This window comes from Raphanus sativus, chromosome 5 (genome assembly GCF_000801105.2).
Source record: "Raphanus sativus cultivar WK10039 chromosome 5, ASM80110v3, whole genome shotgun sequence".
Taxonomy (NCBI): domain Eukaryota; kingdom Viridiplantae; phylum Streptophyta; class Magnoliopsida; order Brassicales; family Brassicaceae; genus Raphanus; species Raphanus sativus.
The window spans coordinates 7,789,332-7,811,634 of record NC_079515.1 but is presented as its reverse complement, the minus strand read 5'-3'; the positions used below and the strand labels follow the sequence as shown (position 1 = coordinate 7,811,634).

The 22,303-nt window shown below is 38.1% G+C and overlaps 5 protein-coding genes across 6 annotated transcripts; 3 read left to right on the top strand and 2 right to left on the bottom strand.

Moving 5' to 3' along the window:
• Positions 1 to 2,255: 2,255 nt before the first annotated feature.
• Positions 2,256 to 4,817, top strand: LOC108862201 (autophagy-related protein 13b). 2 transcript variants are annotated; one of them, XM_018636260.2, is made up of 4 exons: positions 2,256 to 2,497; positions 2,642 to 3,900; positions 3,998 to 4,170; positions 4,269 to 4,817. In XM_018636260.2, exons 2-4 carry the CDS (start codon positions 2,659 to 2,661, stop codon positions 4,642 to 4,644), a joined length of 1,791 nt encoding a protein of 596 aa, XP_018491762.1. In that variant the 5' UTR covers positions 2,256 to 2,497; positions 2,642 to 2,658; the 3' UTR covers positions 4,645 to 4,817. The 2 variants fall into 2 exon arrangements, with proteins under 2 accessions (XP_018491762.1, XP_018491759.1); XM_018636257.2 differs by having other exon boundaries at positions 2,257 to 2,497; positions 2,636 to 3,900.
• Positions 4,818 to 5,738: 921 nt separating this feature from the next.
• Positions 5,739 to 6,651, top strand: LOC108862200 (uncharacterized). Its single transcript, XM_018636256.2, has 2 exons — positions 5,739 to 6,006; positions 6,282 to 6,651. Exons 1-2 carry the CDS (start codon positions 5,824 to 5,826, stop codon positions 6,513 to 6,515), a joined length of 417 nt encoding a protein of 138 aa, XP_018491758.1. The 5' UTR covers positions 5,739 to 5,823; the 3' UTR covers positions 6,516 to 6,651.
• A 5,178-nt stretch (positions 6,652 to 11,829) lies between these two features.
• Positions 11,830 to 12,527, bottom strand: LOC108862199 (putative 60S ribosomal protein L30-1). The gene is made up of 2 exons (XM_018636254.2): positions 12,300 to 12,527; positions 11,830 to 12,195 (listed from the first exon to the last, which is right to left on the bottom strand). Exons 1-2 carry the CDS (start codon positions 12,424 to 12,426, stop codon positions 11,984 to 11,986), a joined length of 339 nt encoding a protein of 112 aa, XP_018491756.1. The 5' UTR covers positions 12,427 to 12,527; the 3' UTR covers positions 11,830 to 11,983.
• A 270-nt stretch (positions 12,528 to 12,797) lies between these two features.
• On the top strand, positions 12,798 to 19,620 carry LOC108861559 (protein TONSOKU). Its single transcript, XM_018635453.2, has 18 exons — positions 12,798 to 13,079; positions 13,208 to 14,008; positions 14,445 to 14,621; positions 14,825 to 14,916; positions 15,227 to 15,325; positions 15,456 to 16,188; positions 16,311 to 16,440; positions 16,574 to 16,690; positions 16,904 to 17,004; positions 17,152 to 17,272; positions 17,423 to 17,535; positions 17,614 to 17,725; positions 17,895 to 17,999; positions 18,085 to 18,151; positions 18,244 to 18,364; positions 18,434 to 18,607; positions 18,787 to 18,904; positions 18,998 to 19,620. The coding sequence occupies exons 1-18, from the start codon at positions 12,813 to 12,815 to the stop codon at positions 19,531 to 19,533; spliced, it is 3,984 nt and encodes a 1,327-aa protein (XP_018490955.1). The 5' UTR covers positions 12,798 to 12,812; the 3' UTR covers positions 19,534 to 19,620.
• Positions 19,621 to 20,948: 1,328 nt separating this feature from the next.
• Positions 20,949 to 21,641, bottom strand: LOC108861110 (protein IDA-LIKE 4-like). The gene has a single exon (XM_018634936.2). It carries the CDS (start codon positions 21,564 to 21,566, stop codon positions 21,282 to 21,284), a length of 285 nt encoding a protein of 94 aa, XP_018490438.1. The 5' UTR covers positions 21,567 to 21,641; the 3' UTR covers positions 20,949 to 21,281.
• Positions 21,642 to 22,303: the final 662 nt, after the last annotated feature.

The window sequence follows — 22,303 nt, the reverse complement described above, 5'->3', positions numbered from 1 at the left end:
AACTCATTTTTAATGATTACTATCCAAATAAGCATAGTTTGGCACAAAAAAAGTTTAATAACAGTATAGTATTATGTTAAAAAGAATGTTCTTCTACAAAAATAAACTAATTTATATTTTTTTCTTAAGGTCTCCATGTATCAATTGAGGCTCAAAGTCAAATTGCATATGGGCTTGTAGTAGCCCAATTAAAAGAAGTGTGTTCTAAAGCTGACTTGTTTGGAAAAATCACATAATTTCCAATTACTATGCAACATTAACAACAGAAAGAACTCTAAATATGAGAAGTCCATTTTGCCTACTGGCAGGCAGTGGGGAAGTGTGTAAACTTCATTGATTCTTTGTTACAAAGGGTCTTGGATGTTAGTGTGTTGGCCTTTCTCTGTTTTACTAATATCTTGACTGGCTAGTTTTACTGTATGTACATACCTCTGCTTGGGTCACTAACGGTTTTTGCTCTCATATGGCTCTTCCTGCTGCGGTTGAGGATGTGAAGCGAGAAGTTCTTTCAGCTTCAGGCTATCATGCACTAAACAAGTATTTTGTCTCTTTGGTGGCAGATCTCTTCGACCATATTCACTGTGTCAAATTTAGAACAAAGGTAAAACGTCTATAACCTGAAAACAAGTGATATGTTTAGTTTTTCTCTTCTGTTATTATTAAAATATTTTTATTTTGTTTTTGTAGCTTTAAAGAAATCATATATCATGGTCAACAAAAACAATACGATGCTACTATACGAGTAAAAGATTTATATTTTTTGTACACTATTATAGATTCAATTTTGATAAAAAAGTTAAATTAAGAACACTATAATCTTTTCTTAAGAATTTAGATGCAAACATAAATTTATCGGTGCAGCACGAAGAGATAATACTAGTTAGTTTTAATAAAGAAAATTAGTTTTATATTCAGTCATTTTATTTCAAAATAGTCTAGTCTATTAATTTATAGTCCTATATTGTACCTACTATTAACAAATTATAGTAGAACCACTTAAAAGATTAGTTAATATGACATATTTAATTATTTATATAAATAATAAACCAATAATAATTTTTAATTTTATTTTTAAATGTTAACAAAATCTGTTGAAAAAGAATCTACCAAAATCCTACTAATCTTTTAAATATTTTTATAAAATAACACATTAATTAATTTCATAATTAGTAATATATTATTATTATAGATCAATGTTAACTAACTTTTTATTATAAAATAATAAAATAAAAATAAATACTATTTTTCTAAATCAATAATTATATTCTGTATTATATTAAAATAAAAGTGCTATATGCATTAAATATGAAAATATATTAAATAGGTAAATTAACATATTTTATTTTTAAATAGTTTCATTCAAAAAAATATCACTCACCATTAAAATAGGTTAAAATTTGTAAAATGTATAATATTATTATACAAAAATAAATTCACTAACATAGGTTAAACTTTTATATTACAACTATATTATCCTTTTTTAACTCTCAACAATGTAGTGTTTAAAAAATGTTTATATAATAAATATCACAGTATATAACTATTTAAAAAATATTGATAGAAAAATGGAGTTTTAATAATTCATTTAAAATATTAATGACAGACCAAATTTTAATTATAAATTTATTTTTTATTTAATAATAACAAAGTACGTTGAAAAGATATAAAAAATCTTACGAGAAGTTCCAATATTTTTTATAAAAATAATGTATTAATGTAATAACAAATACAAGTTCAAAATTCATATATTCTTCTAGACTCAAACAATAACATTATAGAGTTACACAATATATAACATTAAAATAGAAAATATATATTTAAAAATTGTAATAATATCAAAACTATACATTTATAAAATGAAAAATAATATTAACAAAAACCAAATTTAAATTCATGTATTTGTCTAGACTCAATAATAGTATTATAAAGTTACACAATATATAATATTAAAATGGAAATATCTATTTTAAAAATTTGTAATAATATTAAAACTATATATTTATAAAATAAAAAATATGCCGTGCATGTTAACATCTAGCAAATGTTTATGAAAAGAGTAGTATCTTTAAAACTATTAATATTTTCCATACCACTAGTGACAAAATAAATAAGTTGCATCAATTTCTTGTTGTAAGTTTCTACAAATTTTCCTTTCAAAGATAAATATATAAATTCTCACATTCGTATATTATTACTAAACTTCCCTTACTTACCTATGAAAAACTTATCCACTAAGTATATATATAATAAAAATCGGAAGAAAATATCGTCGTCGTCGTCTCTGAATTAAACAAAGTAAGAAACAGAATTGAGTAAAAACTATTTGAACTTCCAGTGAGTAAAAAAACCTCCCTCGATTCCAAAGAAAATTCCGATGGTTCGATTCAGTTTCAGTTTCCGTGTCCGAAGACGAACAAGTTCTCTGTTTCTGTAATCCGAAAGCTTTACCCTTTTTTTTCTTTTCCTCGTTAGGGTTCCCTCTGTTCTGCTCGATAAGGTAATGATGCTTACTGGGTATTGTGAATTTTGCATACTCTGTTCTGAGTCTGATTTGATCATAGATGATTTTTACTGTAGATTTTGTTCTGTTTGTTTGATAGTGAGTGATTAGTTAAACTTTGATTCCCCCGCCCAGGAACAGTGTTAGTTTCTCAAAAGATGAACAGAAGCAGCAGCAGCAACTCGGAAGGTGCTAAAGCAGAGCAGATCATATTCGAGTTCTTTGCTAAAAGCCTCCACATCATTCTCGAATCAAGGACTCCTTTCATGTCTTCAAGAAACTTCAGCGGCGAGCAGATGATCTTCTCATCACCTTCCTCGTCTTCCTCCTCTTCCTCAAGCGTCAGGCCTCGTGACAAATGGTTCAACTTAGCTCTCAGAGAATGTCCCGCAGCGTTGGAGAGTTTCGACATCGGTCGCAGAAGCACCTTGGAGCCTCTGGTTGTTGACGTGGTTCTTGTGGTGGCGAGGCCGTTTGATCATCAGATGGATGATTCTCCTGGTGGGGCCAGGAACGAGCAGATCATTGAGAGATGGGTTGTGCAGTATGATAACAGAAAGGTTAGGGACACTAGTAGTAGCAGGAGGTCAAGTAGTAGTAATAAGTTGCAAGTGATGTATAAGAAAGCAACTCTGCTTCTGAGATCACTCTTTGCCATGGTTAGGCTTCTACCTGCTTACAAGATTTTCAGAGAACTCAACTCCTCTGGGCAGATCTTCAAGTTCAAGCTCGTCCCTAAGGTTCCCACCGTAATCGAACCTTTCACTCGCAGAGAAGAGGCGGAGATGCACAAGTTTGCTTTCACGCCGGTTGATACGATCTGCGGTAGACTCTGCATGTCTGTGCTGTACCGATCTCTCTCGGATGTCAGCTGCTGCCAACAACACTCGGCTCCTCTGTCTCCAACGTTTATCACCGATTACGTTGGAAGTCCTTTGGCTGATCCTTTGAAAAGGTTCCCTTCTCTTCCTCTTTCTTACGTCGGCTCACCGTCACCGCCTTTGCTGCCGTTTCAGAGGCGTCATAGTTGGAGTTTCGATCGCTGTTGCAAGGCCTCTTCTCCACCACCACCTTCGGTTTCTTGCTCACCGTCTCCTCCTACACGGTCTGATTCACAGGCGGCGTTGGTTACTAATAATCCTTGTTCCCTTCGGCGTCGCCTTCCTCCTCATCCTTGTGATGTACCGTCTGGTCGTAGGAAGGAAAGCTATGCTGAAGATTTTTCTCCTGGTTGTTCTCCTTCAGTCCCAAGAAGCATCACGCGTACTGAAAGTGCTCCAGTCAGGATTCCAGCTCCTACTTTGGTGGCACCTTCTTCTCATTTGAAACTTTCGAGGCACGCTTCTTTGAAGCCAGTTAGAAACTCTGGTCCTGTTGAATCTGGAGCAGCTTTGGAGAAGGTAAACTTAACTTCTACATTTTTTCTCTTTTTTTTTTAAATATCATGCGACTGAACGAGTAAGATTTTATTTGTTTATATTTGTTTTTCTGTTTTAGCTGCATATCTATGGGAGAGAAGACTTTAGGAGGAAGCTATCTTCAAACAGCTCACCTAGGATATCATTTTCTAGAAGTTCAAGTAGATCATACCAAGATGATTTTGATGATACTGATTTCCCTTGTCCGTTTGATGTTGAGTACGATGAGATTACAGATCCTAGCGATAGCAGGTATGCTCTTTCAACTACTTGACAGTTGTTTTTGGTACTTGCTTATATGTTTCTCCAATAGAAACTGATCTTGTTTTACTGTTTGCCTTACCTTGCAGACCAAGCTCTTTTGAACAGAGAGGAGGAGATGCACATGAACAACCACCACACGAGTTGTCAAGCGGCTCATACCCAAAGAAGTCACAAGACGCTGCAGTCGGCGCTCTAGTGAATATGCTGAAGAAAGCTCCACCTCTCAGACAAGATGTCTCTGAATCCGTCATACCTGAACTCTGTTGGAACAACAATGAGAACAAACCAGGAGGGGGTCAGGAGATAGCAACGGCGTCAATGACAGCGTCAGGAATAGCTCTAGCGGCAAAGACAACAGCTGATGCGTTGGAAGAGCTTAGGTCTTACAAGGAAATGAAGAATGTGCTGCTTAGCCAATCCAAAATGGATTCGTCTTCACCCTTTGCTGTTTCAGAATCTTGACCTTTAGTCTGGGTGTTGTTTTTTTTTTTTCTTTCAAAATTTGGTCTGATATTACAAAATGTGCCTAAACCTATCCATGTAAATAAACTTGATATCCAACCAAAAAAACATTGTAAATCTACCGTAAAACCTTTTTACACTTAAATACTCAGTGTAAACAAATTATTTATTTACTCGGGAAAGAACATTTTAAAAGCTTTTTTATTTTTTTTTTGAACCAAAAAGATAAAATAAAGATTATGTTATTTTTTCCTCGATAATAACTAAAACCCTAAATAGAGAAAGAAAAAATCGTTGGACCGGGAGAGAGAGAAAGTGCGAAGAGAGAGAAAGTTCATCGCCTCTAAGTTTTCCGGCCGACGGAGTGGGCTCCGTCAGCCACCACCGTCGGTCCGGTCTTACCTTGTTCTCAACCGTTTGCTTTTCGATTCTGTGTAGTCTTTCTTGTTCCCGTCGCTGCGTCTCCTTCTAGATGGGCGGTCGGTTCTGTTCGCCGCCGTGGCTCCTCTTCTACAGAGGTGAACGGTCGGCTCTAGGTAGTGTTTAAGGCGGAGGCTCTGTTTTGCTCCGATTTCTGTCTTTTGGTTTCTAGGGTTTGGCGTTGGTTTTCGGTTCTGGATGAGATCTCGCAGGTTGATTGAGGTTATCCAGGGGCTGAAGCGTTGATGATGAAGGTGGTGATGGCGACGACTCGGGATGAGATCGTCGGCGAGGTCCGATGATGCTCTCCTAGGGTTTGAGTCGAAGCTTTATTGGGAGGTGAGGTGCGTTCCTTCTCCCTCGTGGCTGGAAGCAAGGTCCAGTGGCTTGCTCTGGGGATGGTGACGACTGGTGGATTTCGGTCGTACCGTCCGGAGATGCTCCGACGCGGCGGCGGTTTGGAACCGGATCTGCGCGGCGGCAAGCGTTGGTACCACCGGTTTAGCTAGGGTTTTCGTCGGTTTAATGTTGTTGGACTGTATAACCGGTTTGGCTTGGTTTGTTGGGCCCGGATCTGATGGGCTTTGTAATTTGTTGGGTTTCGGCCCGTTTCAATATATTTACGAAGGAAAAAAAAAAAAAAAACTAAAACCCTAAATAATGTAAACCGGGACAGACGGTCGAGATCTAAATATTTTCTGTAGTATTCACTCTCTCGTCGGAAGGAAGGAAGAAGGAGAAGAAAGAGAGGATCTGGAGATGCCGCTGTACGACTGTATGCTTCTGTTCAAGCCAGTAATCAGGAAGGAAGGCCTGATCGATCTCGTCGCTCGCATCGGTAAACACGTTTACAGCAGAAATGGTGTCCTCACGGAAGTCAAATCCTTCGGCAAGGTCGAATTGGGTTACGGTATCAAGAAGCTCGACGGTAGACACTATCAGGTATAAAAAAAAACAGTAATATAATTCCTCTTCAAGTTCCTATTGATTCGATTCGAGTTTCTTGGATTAGGATTTGGCAAATCCAATTTAGTACTTGTGCATTAGAGTTTAGATTGGGCACTAGAGTTTCAATTTAGCTTTTATTTGAATTCTTCACAGACGAATATCATAGAAGGTTCTTGTTTTCACCTAGTTGAACTTATACTACTTTTTGTCTTTATATGATTGTGAACAATTGTAATAATAAAAGTATGTGCTGGTGAATGGGGGTGCAGGGGCAACTGATGCAGATAACAATGATGGCAACTCCAAACATGAACAAGGAGCTTCATTACCTCAACAAGGAAGACAAACTCCTCCGCTGGCTCCTTGTTAAACACCGCGACGTCAAGATTGGTCCTTCCGAAATGGAAGACCGTCAGGACGAGTTTAACAGAGTTACTAGTAGGAGCATTTATGATGAGTCTTCTACTGACGATGAAGACGATATCTTAGGGTTATCTCGATGAAGCAGAAAAAAAAAATCGTCTTTAAAAGTAATATTTCTCAGATCACCAGAGTGTCCTTCATCTTTCTCTTATTGTTTGGTTATAGACTTGGTGTTGTTTTGCTCCTCAGACAAAGAAATAAGATATTGTTTTAACACTTTTGAGGTAAAGAAACATAAAATAGTGGAAAACTGAGATGGCGTTCATTCGTGAACAAAACATTTTATACTTATTTCTACCTTAATCGAAACTTTGAAATGCTATTTGTTTACCTACAAAACTTATCTGGTTCTCTGTGATTTCAAGTTAAAAGAACCTGCTTTGCCCTCTAGGGTTCAAGACCCAGAAGCAAATCAGTTCACTGAGAAATGGTTACTTCCTGTAAGAATAATATTTTCCCTTAACGGTGTACGTTCTATTCATCACAAATATATAGCAGAGTTTGTTACAACAAATAGGATTGCCCATAATCTTTACAGAATCAAATCTAAACAATAGGAATATTCTTTAGCATAATCTATCACCCTCCCACAGTTGTAGCGTGGGGTTCACACACGCCTAAGCTGGATCGGAAGTTTGTGAAGAGTGATGTTGGCAAGCCCTTGGTGAATATGTCTGCATATTGTAAAGAAGACGGTATGTGAAGCACTCGAACCTGTCCCATTTGGACCTTTTCTCGAACAAAGTGGATGTCTATTTCAATGTGTTTTGTTCGTTGATGTTGAACCGGGTTTGAAGATAAGTACACCGCACTGATATTGTCACAATAGACAATGGTTGCTTGCGTCAGAGGGCAATGCATTTCAAGTAAAAGGTTGCGTATCCAACAAGCTTCAGCGACCGCGTTGGCTACGCCTTTGTACTCTGCCTCGGCGCTAGAGCGAGAAACAGTAGGTTGTCTCTTTGCAGACCATGAAACGAGATTGTCTCCTAAGAACACACCGAACCCTGATGTTGATCTTCTCGTTGACGGACACCCAGCCCAATCGGCGTCGGAGTAGACTGTGAGCTTCAGACCTTGCGATTTGAGTAGCTGTAAACCCTTCGACTTTGTGCCTTGAACGTAACGGATGATGCGCTTGAGAGCTTGGAGATGAGGCTCGCGTGGATCATGCATGAATAGGCAAATCTGTTGAACCGCATATGCTATGTCAGGCCTTGTGAAAGTGAGATACTGTAGAGCTCCGGCAAGGCTTCTGTAGTCAGTTGGATTAGCCACTGGTTTGCCTTCATTGTCTGATAACTTTGATTTGAGATCAACCGGAGTTGCACAGGGTTTGCAGTCCTCCATGCCTGCTCGTTCTATGATTTCTTCAGCATATTTAGTTTGGTTCAAGAACAGACCTTTCTCGTTAAATATGGCTGAGATGCCCAAGAACGAACTGATTCGGCCCTCATCAGTAATTGGAAACTCAGACTTCAGAGCCTTGATGACAGACTGATGAAGCGACGAAGATGAAGACGTGAAGATGATGTCGTCGACGTACAAAAGTAGGTAAGCACGTACATTGTTCTTCATGTAGATAAACAGACTTGCATCACTTTTGCTCTGCGTGAAACCTTGAGTTTTGATGAACTCTACGAATCTTTGATTCCAGGCGCGGGGAGCTTGGCGGAGGCCATAGATCGAGCGGTTTAGTTTCCACACATGATCTGGTTTAGTCTCATCAACATATCCTGGAGGCTGGAACATGTAAACCGTTTCTTCCAAGTTGCCGTGGAGAAACGCATTCTGCACATCATACTGATTGATTGGCCAGTCGTATGCAAGAGCGACGTGAAGCACCGTTCGTATGGAGGCTGGTTTAACCACTGGACTGAAAGTCTCTGTGAAGTCTATGCCTTCTTCCTGCGATTTACCATTAGCAACAAGACGAGATTTGTGCTTTTTAAAGCGACCGTTAGCATCGTATTTGTGTTTGTGAAGCCACATAGATCGAATTATATTAGCATCTTTAGGTCTCGGTACCAAATCAAAAGTTTTGCTTTTAACTATTGCACTGTACTCATCACCCATTGAATTGTTCCAGTATGGATCTTTTAACGCTTGTTTATAGCCACGAGGAAGAGGAGAGCAATGTTGAGTATGAAGAGATAAAAGTTGTTTCTGTTTGCGTATACCGTGTTGAGACCGAGTGGTCATTCTGTGCCTTGGTGCCTCAGGTGCTGTGTTAACAGACTGAGTTGGCGGTTCGGTTATCGCTGGAGGAGGAAGAGTGTTTGGTGTCTCGCGAATCAGACGAAACAGAGGAGATGATTCAGAAGAAGCTGAAAGAAAGTCATAATCTGTATCAGGTTGAGGTTGAGGTTGAAGTTGCTTGTAAGGAAAGCATGTTTCATCGAACTGAACATGTCTGGAAATGATTATTTTTCTGGTTTTGAGATCAAAGCAACGGTAGCCTCTGTGATTGTGAGGGTAACCAAAGAAGATACAAGGAGTGGATCGAGGAGAGAGTTTCTTGGTGTTTTTATGATTTTGGTTTGGGTAGCAAAGAGAACCGAAGACTCTCAAGTGAGTGTAGTCAATCGGTTTGTTAAACAGAGTGGTATAAGGGGTTCCGTTTTGAATTGTCTTAGATGGTAAGAGGTTAAGGATGTGGACAGCTGTATGAAGAGCTTCAACCCAGAAAATGTTTGGTAGTTGAGCTTGAAACAAGAGACTGCGAACTGCATTGTTTATGGTTCGAATCATCCTCTCCGATCGTCCATTTTGTTGAGAGGTATATGGACAAGAAAATCGGAAGTTGATGCCATTCGCAGAGAAATGTTCATGAAACTGAGAGTTGTTGTACTCTGTTCCATTGTCACATTGGAAGGATTTTATAGTTTTTGAGAATTGATTTTTGATGAAAGAAGAAAAATGAAGGAATTTGGAGAAGACTTGATCTTTTGATCTTAGAGGATAGACCCATACAAAGTGAGAAAATTGATCAAGAAAGAGGACATAGTATTTTATGCCACTGATGCTTTGAACTGGTGAAGTCCATAGATCAGAGTGCACAATTTCGAATGGTTCAGTGACAGTAGAAGTAGAATTTTTGAAGGGAAGCTTTATTTGTTTAGAAAGCTGACAAGCATTACAAAGTTTCTGCAAGTCATTTTTATTACATTGTAAAGCTGAAGAAGAAAATAAAGACTTTAAAGTGTCATTGCTTGGGTGAGCCAGCCTTTGATGCCAAATGCTGGAGGAAGAGACAAGCAACGCAGAGGGAGTTGAAGTAGTTTTATTGAAAGCTGGAAAAACTGGATAGAGGTCTCCAGTACTGTCACTGCGGAGAATTGTCCTCTTGGTTTGAAGATCCTTCACAGAAAAGCCAAAGGGGTCAAATTCAATAGAACAAGAGTTATCTCTGGTAAATTTTCGAACAGAAATAAGATTCTTGATAATAGAGGGTGTAACAAGAACAGAGGTTAAAGAGAGAGGACGTGAAGGGGTTGGAAAGGAAACTGAGCCATATTTGGTGATTGGAATACTGGAACCATTAGCAACAGTAATAGATTTTCCAGTGCTCAAGTTAAAAGTAGACTTAAGATTACCTGAGGAGTTCGCTAAGTGAGCAGTAGCTCCTGAGTCCATGTACCAATTGTTGTCGGAGGGATCCACAAGAGTCATTGTGTTGAAAGCATGTGCAAAGTCAACAGTCGGCTGCAATGTAGGATTGGCACTCTGAAGCAGTTGCTGGTTCTGTTGAGGGCGCGGACCGAGAAGACCTTGCTGCTGCTGCTGTTGAACCCACTGGTTGAACTGAGGTTGCATCCAAAATGGATAGTTGTTAGCCCAAAATGGTGAGTTCCATTGCTGCATTTGTGGTCGGTAGTTATTGTTGCGTCCTCTTCCACGACCGCGTCCCCTGCCTCTGTTGTTGTAAGGTCTCTGATTGTTGTGCAGGTTGGTTTGAGCAGTGTGGCGACCTTCTGTAGGTGGAGCAGTGGCGATCAAAACCTTGTCAGCAGAGGAGGTATCCTTGTGTGTAGGGTCTGGTTTCTTGCCTCTAGACAAGCGGTCCTCTTCAAGCAGCAACATCGATCTGGCATCTTCATAAGTGGGGAAAGGTTGGCGATGCATGATAACGTTGATGATGTTTTCATACTTAGCGTTCAGACCGTTGAGCATGTACGTTACCAAGGTTCTGTCAGAGACTGGTGAATCAACGTTTGCCATCAAATCCGCGATAGACTTAAGCTCCTGACAGTAGACTTGAATGGATTTGTCTCCAATTACCTTGGAGCGCAAGTCATGATCGAGTTGGATAGCCTTCGCCTCTTTGTTGTTTCTGAAGAATTGCTCAATACGTAGCCAGATCTCTCGAGATGTGCCACCGGTTTTGAAAGTGGTTTTGAACAGATTCTTAGATAGGGTTCCATAAAGCCAAAGCTTTACAAGACCATCCCTCTTTTTCCAAGCTTCGTCGTTGGCGTTCTCAGGTAGGAGAGTTCCATCAAGATGACCCGAGACATCGAAGCTTTGACAGTGGGTTAGGAACAGTTCCTTCCACGCATCGTAATTGTGCTCATCATCATCGAGGATGAGAGGGATGTGATGCTTGATGTTAGTGACACCATAAGCACGTTCGAGATTAGCGTTTGCCATTGAAAGAGAAAGAGAGAGAGAGAAGGAGAGGAGTGAGATTGCGTAGAAGAAGCAGAGAAAGAATGGTGAGATTTAGGTTCAGGATGAACCCTCTGATACCATGTAAGAATAATATTTTCCCTTAACGGTGTACGTTCTATTCATCACAAATATATAGCAGAGTTTGTTACAACAAATAGGATTGCCCATAATCTTTACAGAATCAAATCTAAACAATAGGAATATTCTTTAGCATAATCTATCACTTCCTGCCTCGAAGAGGTTATATAGCAAAGCAAAAGAGCTTTTTATCCGACCCTTCTCTTCATGTGAATGGACTAACGATGAACAACCCTTCTTATACATGCGATTGGGGGACGTTGCCTTGCGTCTGAAGGGAATCTGTACCCATTTGTATTAGAGGATGTTAAAAGAATTTCTTTGTCCTTCGAGGTGAAGAAATTGTGCATGCTATGACGCTGGTTCCTACTTATTCGTATAGGCTATGAGAATGGGATATCAAGTTCTATTCCTACTCCAGTTACATATCAAGTAGTTTCAATCTTTGAACAATGGGATATTTACAGCAGCTCTATTGATGCTCTTACTTAGTAAGAATGGGTTTTGGCCAACATAAAAACATGTTTATCTAATGTTTTTCTTGGCGGTTGGTTTCAAACATGAGACTAGTCAGCAATGCTAATAAAACAAGTTCAAGTAAACTTGTTTTTTGAGCATAATGAATTACTGCAAGCATTCATAAAAAAATAACGTAAAATAAGTCTTTCATTCATGCAAAATGGATCCGAGAGACGAAAGTGTAATTAAGCATAAGGAGTTTAGAAACCAAACATGATGTCTTTCAATAACACATTCCATAAAGCAGACAAAACATGGCAAACTCATAACAAATCAACAATCACTGGTCTCCGGGAAGCGACTTGATGATGTCGGAGTCACCTGGGTCAACGATGCTGAGGCAAGAAACCCGGAAATACTTCCCGCAAGCAGTTCCCAAATCGACATTGTTCCCGTTGTAGTGATGAACGCCCACTTTAGCAAGCATAGCGTAATACTCGATCTCTGATCTCCTCAACGGAGGGCAATTGCTCGAGATAAGAATCAACTTGCCTAAAACACAAACATAACGAAACAAACCCTCTTAAACTATCATTCAACAGAGCTACGACGTAACCTAAACGAAGACGAAACGATCAGAAAGCTTTGTTCTTTACCTTTGGAGCTGCGAAGGGACTTGAGAACTGATTTGTAGCCAAGGGTGTACTTTCCACTCTTCATCACAAGAGCTAATCTGCTGTTGATTCCCTCATGGGACTTCTTCGTCTTCTTAGCCGCTACCATCTTCTTCTCAACGCCGTCAAGTGTCGCTGTTCGCCGGATTTACAGGAAGAAGAGAGCCCTTTCGGGGTGAGCGGCGCAAAATGATAAGTTAAATAGAAGAGACGATGGAACCCTAAGGGTTTTCTTTTTATTTATTTTCGTCAAGATACAGGCCCACGGCCCAATATAATTTCAGCCCACGTATCAATATAATCTCGGCCCACGGCCCAATATTTCAGGCCTTTAGGGTAATGGTATAACCTTTTGGCGGGAGTTTTTAGGATTTGATGCCACCAAAAAAATTTGCGAAAATGATCAAATCAATATTTCGAGAAATCTGAAATTCCGAAGCATCAAAAATAAAAACCCTTTCGTCGAAGAAATTAGAGAAAATCCACGAATCTTCCATGGGCCGATTAGATTTAGCGGCGGCGAAGAGGGCTTACCGGACAGCGACGGAAGTGGGAAACCGGAGCGAAGAGGCGAAATGGGCCAACAACGTCGGCGATATCCTCAAGAACGAAGGAGAGTACGTGGAGGCTCTCAAGTGGTTTCGAATCGATTTCGACATCTCCAACAAGTATCTGCCAAATAAAGATCTGCTTCCCACGTGTCAGTCTCTCGGCGAGATCTATCTCCGTCTCCAGGATTTCGAAGAAGCCTTGATCTATCAGGTAACTAACGCCTCTGATTATAACTGACTTTTCGAAGAAGCTTTGACCGAGTTTGACTTTTCGTAGAAGCTTTGACCGAGTTTGACTTTTCTAACCGTTTTTTTTTCTTGTGTGGTGGTTGTTTGCAGAAGAAGCATTTGCAGCTAGCTGAAGAGAACAGCGACACCGTGGAGAAGCAACGAGCTTGCACTCAGCTCGGCCGTACCTACCACGAGATATTCTTGAAATCCGAGGATGACTGCGACGCGATTCAGAGTGCTAAGAAGTACTTCAAGAAAGCCATGGAGCTTGCGCAGATTCTCAAGGAGAAACCGCCTCGCGGAGAATCTGGAAGCTTTCTCGAGGAGTACATCAACGCGCATAACAACATCGGTATGCTTGATCTCGATCTCGATAACCCTGACGCCGCCTGCAAGATTCTCAAGAAAGGATTGGAGATCTGCGACGAGGAGGAGGTTAAGGAGTACGATGCGATGCGTAGTAGGCTTCATCATAACCTTGGGAATGTTTATATGGAGCTGAGAAGGTGGAAGGAGGCGAAAGAGCATATCAAGATGGATATCAAGATCTGCCATCAGATAAGTCATTGCCAAGGAGAAGCTAAGGGGTATATCAATCTCGCTGAGTTGCACAACAGGACGCAGAACTACGGGGACGCGCTCATGTGTTATGGTAAAGCCTCTACTCTGGCGAGATCTATGCAGGACGAGAGTGCGCTGGTTGAACAGATTGAGGAAAATATCAGGATTGTGAAGAAAGCTATTAAAGTTGTGGAGGAAATGAGGGAGGAAGAGCGTCGGCTTAAGAAGCTGTCTGCTGAGATGACTGATGCCAGAGGAACTTCGGAGGAACGGAAGTCTATGCTTCAAGTGCATGCGTGTCTTGAACGTCTTATTGAAAAATCCAGCATAGTATTTGCATGGGATAAGGTGAGTTTTATTTTCAAATCGCAACACTCCATACCATGTGTTTGAAATGTGTCCAAAAGCTTAGGGGTTTTCAAAATTTCAATCATAAATAAGCCTATGGAGCAAGACAGTGTTGTTTTCTTAGACTGATTTGGTTTTTGTGAAATTCTGTTGATGCCAGTCTTTTCAGATCATTTAAGAAAACTATTATACAAGTATTGCTTGATTTTTCTTCCCTCGAGGAAAAGTACATTTTAGAAAGTTAGTGCTGGGATTTAAATTTGTATTTCTGTACTTGCAAAATAAATTTATAATGTTAGACTAAAGTGGCAAAACTATATTTGTTCTGGTCCACAGTTCAAATGACTCGTAATATAGTTTTGAAATTTAAGTTAGAAGCTGCAATTTATATTTTCATGCACTAAAAGGGTTTCACTTTCTTCTTTGAATGTCTTAGCATCTTGAGTATTCAAAAAGGAAGAAAAAAATATCAAATGATCTATGTGACAAGGAAAAACAGAGTGATGCCTTCTTGGTTGTTGGCGAGTCTTACCAAAAGCTCAGAAAATTCAGAAAATCCTTAAAGTGGGTCGGTAGAAGTTATGAGGGATACAAAGCAATTGGTAATTTCGAGGTGAGATTTTTTTGCCTGCACGGTTAGTCATTACAATTTATATTCCCTCGTCAGAATTTATGTCACAACACTGGAACCAACTGATGAGGCCTCTACTCACATGTTCTGTGTAAAAGGAATACTGATATTACTATTTGGATTTGTCAATATTATAGGTTTCCTCTTTATTGACTCTAATGCTCACTTATGGTGGTATCGTGTAGGGACAAGCACTAGCGAAAATTAATATAGGTGATGGTTTGGACTGTATTGGTGAATGGACACAAGCACTTAAAGAATTTGAAAAGGGGTACAGGTATAATCAAATTTTGCATTTGAGCTACTGTGTATTTCTCTTTTGTCATTTAATGTAAAAAATTGACAATTCTATTGCATACCATTACTCTGGGATGGAGGAAGGCTTAATAGTAGAGCAGACACAAATCCAATATATTTCAAATACGTTCAAGAATTACTGCAGTATAAATATAAATCCAATAGGCTGAATAAGTATCTTGAATCAGTAGTTTTCATTATCACCGTAGAAATCCACGCATACATACATATCTCATGCTGATGACTAACGTGATGGTCGTTTTAGGTTCTAATTTCATTTGGTCCTGCAGAATTGCTTTGAAAGCCAATCTTCCGTCAGTTCAGCTTTCTGCACTGGAACATATGCACTATAGCCATATGATCAGATTTGGGAATGCTAAAGAAGCCAGGTAATCTTCACTATGTAGTCGCTGTGCTGAAGATGGATAGAAATATAAATCTGCTATAAGGTTTCGAAGGCTGCAACTAGGTTTGCGGTTTCAAATTTTTAGTTTCTCATATACATATTATACTGTTTAGGGAGTTGAAAGAAAAAATACAAAATCTGGAGTCAGAACAGGGTGAGAGAGCAGCATGTGGTACAGAAGATGAATGCTCTGAAACCGACTCAGAAGGGCATGGGGACAAATCAAATGATAGGCAAAATGCATGTAGTTCGCCAGATCTCCAAACATCAAATTCACCTGGATCAGAACAGTTAGCAGATTTGGATGACGCAGACGATGACGTGCCACTAATTTCATTACTCCAGCCCGGGAGACGTCTTTCCAAAAGGAAACAGTTTTCAGGAAAACAAGATGTTGAGACTGATCAGGCAAAGAAAGATTTCTCTGCACCAGCAGACTCTCAACAGACAGGCTCTGGTAGGAAGCGTATTCGTGTAATCCTCTCTGACGATGAAAGTGATACCGAATATGAGTTGGGACGCCCTAGGGGCAGTTTGCACAAAGTTACAAGTCAGAGTAAGGAAGTCTCTGATGAAAGTATGTATTTTGATGGTGCTGCTAATTGTAAAGATAATCCTGCTATTCAAGACCATGTAGAAGAAGGTTCTTGCTCGTATACGTCTCTCCGTCCCACTAAAGTTGCTCCAGATGTCAACAATTGTAGACCTCTGACCAATAACAAAGCTGTTGAACCAACTGGTTGCGGTATAAAAGGATCTCAATGTGAAGCTGGCGAATCCAACAGCACGCAATGCAAACATGGATCTGCTCTCGTGAACTTCAACACTTATTCCAAGACAGATGATGTGAGATTTTTTTTACCTTGCTTTTTGTTAGCATTAACTAACCTTGATTGGATTGAGTATTTTTTTTTACCTATACTTCCTCTTTCCTTCCCCCTGATACCTATATATTGTACTTCTCGCAGCAAAAAATTCAAATTGAAATTGAAAATGTACACATGGCTTTAGACTCGTGTTCTGGCAATGATGAGTCTCTGAAGGTGGAACTTACTTGCTTATACTATTTACAGCTCCCTGATAACGAGAAATCTAAAGGTATGTGAACTTATTGATTTTACAGCAGACGTTTAGAACCGTCTCATGCCTAACAGTTTATGTTTAACAGCACTTTAAGTATACTGCTCCAAAGTTGTTTGAATCTTTGAACGTCTAATTTGTGTTTCATTAGGTCTGTTACCGATCATTCATCATTTGGAGTATGGTGGTAGAGTTCTGAAACCATTGGATGTATATGAGATTCTCACGGGCTGTTCTGAAAACGTTGTTGTTGAAGCTTCCGTTAGTGGTAAGTATTTTCTTGGTACACATGGGATCTACCCGTGATATTTGGAATATGATTGTCAAGCTGATCTTACTAGTTCTGTTTATCATCTCAAATTGTTCTTTAAGTTTTTACATGAGTGTGGCTGAACCGCTCTATTGGTTTATATTATGATCATTTGTTCTCCCCTCTTATTTATACAATACGGCTGTAAGCTATGTAATTAATTTGTTGCAGGCTGGGTTCACAAGCGTCTGATGAAGCTATACATGGACTGTTGCCAGAATTTGTCAGAGAACCCCAGTATAAAATTGCTTAAGAAATTATACATTTCGGAGGTGAGAAACACTCTTTAGTTTTTGCCAGCTAATGGATGAAATAGTTTATTTCTTTGTTTTCTTTCCAACACTTAAAACGAAGCTAGTTACAGGTATCACTTTATCTAGTGTATAATCTGTATGGTTATCTCATTCTTTGTTTAACAGGTAGAGGATGATATCAATGTGTCAGAATGCGAACTGCAAGATGTATCAGCTGCTCCTTTATTGAGTGCCCTCCATGTGCACAATACAGTTGCGATGTTGGATCTATCCCACAATATGTTAGGTGAAATTTTCCTCTATTGTCCTACCTTACACCATTCCATGTGCAGTGTTAAAAAAAATTAGTTTGCGAACGGACGTTAGTTGGGTAGATGATAAGGAACTACTAGTAAGTTCCATGGTACTTATATTTCATCATCTTATTGGTTGGTAGGGAATGGAACAATGGAGAAACTGAAACAACTGTTTGCCTCATCAAACCAGATGTATGGTGCTTTGACTTTGGATTTGCACTCCAACCGATTTGGTCCAACTGCTTTGTTTCAGGTAACCCACTAGGCCCAAGGCTATAAAGTTACACATATTCGTGTTTTTCCTGTTATTTAATATAATCGACTTTACCAGATCTGTGAGTGCCCTGTTCTGTTTACTCGGCTGGAAGTCCTCAATGTGTCGAGGAATCGACTTACTGATGCTTGTGGATCATACCTCTCAACCATCTTGAAAAACTGCCGGGGTATAGTTTCTTTTGAAAATTAACTGTTATCTGTAGTATCTAATTGTTCGGTTGAGTATATTTTTCTCTTTAATACTAAATATATATCCCTAATGTTAGACTAGTATTCGTAACTCTTCTCTTCTGTTTACGCCCTTCTGCTTAACTAAGTATCCCCATTGTTGTTTAGCACTTTACAGCTTGAATGTGGAACACTGTTCACTCACATCTAGAACAATTCAAAAGATTGCTGATGCTTTGGATCCGGAGTCGGGACTTTCACAACTCTATATAGGTACACTTTCAAATTTGTTGTCTACATTCATTTTTCTCTTAAGTTTCAATTTGCTAAAGATGGTATTTCCATACTTTTATGGCAGGTTATAACAATCCTGTTTCAGGGAGTGCTATTCAAAACCTCTTGGCTAAATTAGCTACTCTAAGCAGGTTGGAAAAACAAAATATTAAAGCTGTATTTTTTTAAAAAACTTCTCCACATGTAAATCGATCTGACATTATTATATGTTAAACCACTACAGCTTTACAGAACTGAGCATGAATGGCATAAAGCTGAGCAGCCAAGTTGTTAGTAGCCTTTCCGCACTTGTTAAGACTCCATCTCTGTCAAAACTTTTGGTTGGCAGCTGTGGAATAGGAACGGTAATGAATTTTTATACTCTGATAAATGCATTCGTTTTCATCTGACGATTGTGATCCAAATTATTCTAGGACGGAGCTATCAAAATTACTGAATCTCTATGTTATCAAAAAGAAGAAACTGTAAAGCTCGATCTTTCATGCTGTGGACTAGCGTCTCCTTTCTTTCTTAAGCTCGTCCAAGATGTTACTTTAACTTCTAGCATTCTTGAGCTCAATGTTGGAGGAAATCCAATCACCGAAGAGGTATGTTTTCTATGAACTCAACACCCCTTGAGCTCTTATCTCTAAACTATGTTGAGAGGCTGATATGAGAACTCTCGTGATTGTGTTATCATTTTCAAAGCTCAGAAACGATAGTCTGACTAACGTAAAACTATGTCTTCTTAAATCATGACTGACCCTCTGAAACAATATACAAACAGGGAATCAATGCACTGGGGATGCTACTTGCGAATCCTTGTTCAAACATAAAAGTTCTGATTTTAAACAAGTGTCATCTGAAGCTCTCTGGAATTCTATGCATAATTCAAGCACTTTCAGGTCTGAACTATTATTTTTCCTAAATCTCTTGTTGCTGGTACAATTAAACCAAATATCTTCTCCGTTTCAAATTAGCAACTAAACATTTTGCAGATAATAAGAATCTCGAAGAGCTTAATATCTCTGATAATGCTGAACTGGATGAGACTGTGTTTGGCGAGCCTGTGAATGGAAGCTCGGAAATGGGACAAGAAGAGCATGGTCCATGTGAATCCATCCCCGCAATGGACAAAACTAATAGTTCTGAGACCAAACACCATTTCCAGAACCAAGACCAAGACCAAGATTTATGCGAATCCAATATGGAGTGTGACAATCTTGAAGTTGCAGACAGCGAAGATGAGCAAGTAGAGGAACAAACTGCAACGTCCAGTAGTCTTAGTTTACCAGGCAAGAACCATATTATCAAAGAGCTTTCGACAGCGCTTGCAGTGGCTAACCAATTACAGATTCTGGATCTAAGCAACAATGGGTTGTCAGTTGAAGCCTTGGAAACATTATACATGGCATGGTCATCATCAGGATCACGAACTGGCATAGCCCAAAGGCATGTGAAAGATGAGATTGTGCATTTTTATGTTGAAGGAAAGATGTGTTGTGGAGTCAAACCATGCTGCAAAAAGGATTAAACATCTTCCTTCTCTGCTTATACAAAGCCTTCCCATTGCTCTTGGGGTCCAGCAGCTTTGTTATATTAATACTTTGAGAAATTAAGAAAAAAAAAATGGATCGAAATTTATCACCTTGTTTTAATTTTTGATAAATATTGTAAAATTAAGAAAAAAATTAAAATGTGGTGAATGTTAAAAAAAGTTATATGATAATGAAACTTGAGAAGGTACATTTACAAACGTGTATTTGTATTTGTAGAACTCATTGCGGAATTGTCCGATATTAATCAAACCATTCTTACTATTTAGCATGTGATACCATTATACCCATCATATCCTAAGAATCATGCGGTGTTTGCCATTTAGAGCATCTCCGAGAGCAACCTTAAAACTTCAAATATAAGGTTTTATGTACTCCAAGAGCAACCTCAAAACCTCAAATTATAAGGTTTTGTACAGTGAAACCTTATATTTGAGGTTTCACTGTACAAAACCTTATATTTAAGGTTTCATATTTTTGTGGGCCTTGTATTCTTATGTCTTTTAAATAGTCTTGATAACTTTTTTGTTTATCATTTTAGTCCATATAATTTTACTTCTTTTATAAATTTTATATATGTTTTTATAAATTCAACTTTTGCATATAACTTTAAATAAATAAATAAGTTTTAAAAGAAAAAACAAAGCAAAAATTGCTATTAAAGTGTAATAGTTTATTACATAAATAACAATGATGAATAATTATATTTTCTTAGAAAAATGATTTCGTTTGTAATAATCTCTTATATATATCTGTAATTTTCTATTACAGTGTAATAGTTTATTAATAAATATTATTTATAACATTTTATTGTACACTTTAGTTGTTATAAAAGTTTTGTATTTTTTTTTTGTCTAATGTTAAGGACTACAATGTAAATATCTAAAACTTTTAAGGTTTATTTTAAAGTTTACCATTGGAGAAAAACACTCTCAAACTTCAAATATAAGGTTCATCCAACTTCAAATATAAGGTTGTTCTTGGAGATGCTCTTGCAACCTCAAATATAAGGTTGTTCTTGGAGATGCTCTTGCTCTTCTGATCAAACGAGTTCTCATTTTTCAGAATTGTTTTGAGTTATAATTAAATACTATATTCTTCATCCAAGATACAACATCTTTCTTTTAACATAATTTTAAGATATAAACCTTTGAGAAGACATATCTTTATTCTTTTCATAGCTCATTGGTTGAATGAGTAAAAGATGACCCACGGGTCTTCTGTAGAAGGTGACGAAGTTGTTGTATTTTCCATTTTTATCGAATTAAACTTTACGAAAGACAACTAGCAACGGCTTTGAGATATTGTTAGAAATCAATGAAAGGATTAACAAGGTGAAAAGTAATTAAAAATGGTTTTTAGAACACTTGAGGATGTTAAATTACGCATTGAAGAAACGGAATGTTGCATCATCTCATCTCGTAAGCTTTAATTACATATAATACAAAAGAAAAAAAAAAAGAGTAAAGTAACAAACTCCCAACCTGGCCAGTACAGTATTTTACTTCTAATCTAAAGAAGTTTTACATATATGCAACCCCAAAAATAACCAAAAGATCAAGAAACAATTAAAAAGAGGTCAAACATCTGAATAGTGAACATGTCAAAGCAAACATCAGAGAGCAATGAATGGTTTTCTACTCTTGTTTTGTGTATAAGTTCATGCATCAAATTACATTATATAAAGTTTACTAGAGAGACAGAGAGAGAGTGAGTAAGCATATGATCATGGAGACAACAAGGCTTGTAGACCAATGTCGTTGTGTTTTCGTGAAGGACCAGAAGCTGGAACAGGGAAGTGTCTTGGAAAGAACCCTAAGAAATGGTCTCTCCTCATAGTCTTTTTCTTGTGATCATTATTAGGGTTTATGTAGAAAACGCTTGATGGTGACAAGGCTCTCGAGGCGTCACAGTGGTGAATGAAGAAGAAGCAGAAGAACAGAAGAAGAAGAAGAGCTTGTGGGTTTATCGATAACCTTTTCATCCAATAATATTGATGTGTGGTAACCATTTCTGTGGTTCAAATCTGAATAAGAGAAAGAGATCAATATAGGTAATTTTGTTCGTTTCAGTTTTGGAGAAGTGGGGTTTGGTTGAGGAGTTTTGATGGGAGAAAGAGAGCAACCCCTTTTGAATAGGTCTCTCTTTGGCTGGAAGCCTGGAACAATAATAATGGCCAATAAAACTGAATAAAGGTAATGGAAACTGAACATTCATTATTGCATTTTATATTTGAATCACTGAACGAACTATCACTTGTGTAAATTTTCTTGTATAAATAAATATTTCTTTTTGCGTGGAAAATGTATCCCTTTTTATACCAAAATCAGGAGTATATTATAGAAAATCATGAATTTGGAATTTATTCTTTTTTATATATCATATATGTAGTGTCAGGTTGACCGGGGAGACATGAGAAGAAGACTGTTAGGATAGTTGTTACCTTTTTATAATTGATTTCTGTAGATGTCACTATGATACTTTTTTATTATCCCTTCAATGTCTTCTTTTTCATTTGTTTTTCATTTTTTAATGTATTTGATTTCAAGACGATTAGCTCAAATCTGATAGTTATATTGATGGTGATGGAGCTTATGTGTTGGTGCAAGTTTTGATGTTGTTCATATGATTCATCTTTATGTTAGACCAGAAATCGATGGGCTGTGTCGAATTGGAAGTTTTTTTTTTAAAAGGCTTTTATATTATTATTAGATAAAGAAAAGAAACGTACAATACAGAAATAAAGGA

Excerpts from the sequence above, each read along its gene's own strand:
- LOC108862201 (XM_018636260.2), top strand. The coding sequence starts at position 2,659 with ATGAACAGAAGCAGCAGCAGCAACTCGGAAGGTGCTAAAGCAGAGCAG. Across the intron at positions 3,901-3,997 it reads CTGGAGCAGCTTTGGAGAAG|CTGCATATCTATGGGAGAGA; the intron begins GTAAACTTAACT and ends TTTCTGTTTTAG. Across the intron at positions 4,171-4,268 it reads ACAGATCCTAGCGATAGCAG|ACCAAGCTCTTTTGAACAGA; the intron begins GTATGCTCTTTC and ends CTTACCTTGCAG.
- LOC108862200 (XM_018636256.2), top strand. The coding sequence starts at position 5,824 with ATGCCGCTGTACGACTGTATGCTTCTGTTCAAGCCAGTAATCAGGAAG. Across the intron at positions 6,007-6,281 it reads TCGACGGTAGACACTATCAG|GGGCAACTGATGCAGATAAC; the intron begins GTATAAAAAAAA and ends ATGGGGGTGCAG.
- LOC108862199 (XM_018636254.2), bottom strand. The coding sequence starts at position 12,426 with ATGGTAGCGGCTAAGAAGACGAAGAAGTCCCATGAGGGAATCAACAGC. Across the intron at positions 12,196-12,299 it reads GTCCCTTCGCAGCTCCAAAG|GCAAGTTGATTCTTATCTCG; the intron begins GTAAAGAACAAA and ends TTTGTGTTTTAG.
- LOC108861559 (XM_018635453.2), top strand. The coding sequence starts at position 12,813 with ATGGGCCGATTAGATTTAGCGGCGGCGAAGAGGGCTTACCGGACAGCG. Across the intron at positions 16,691-16,903 it reads TGTTGAAGCTTCCGTTAGTG|GCTGGGTTCACAAGCGTCTG; the intron begins GTAAGTATTTTC and ends AATTTGTTGCAG. Across the intron at positions 18,000-18,084 it reads ACTTTCACAACTCTATATAG|GTTATAACAATCCTGTTTCA; the intron begins GTACACTTTCAA and ends CTTTTATGGCAG.
- LOC108861110 (XM_018634936.2), bottom strand. The coding sequence starts at position 21,566 with ATGGTTACCACACATCAATATTATTGGATGAAAAGGTTATCGATAAAC.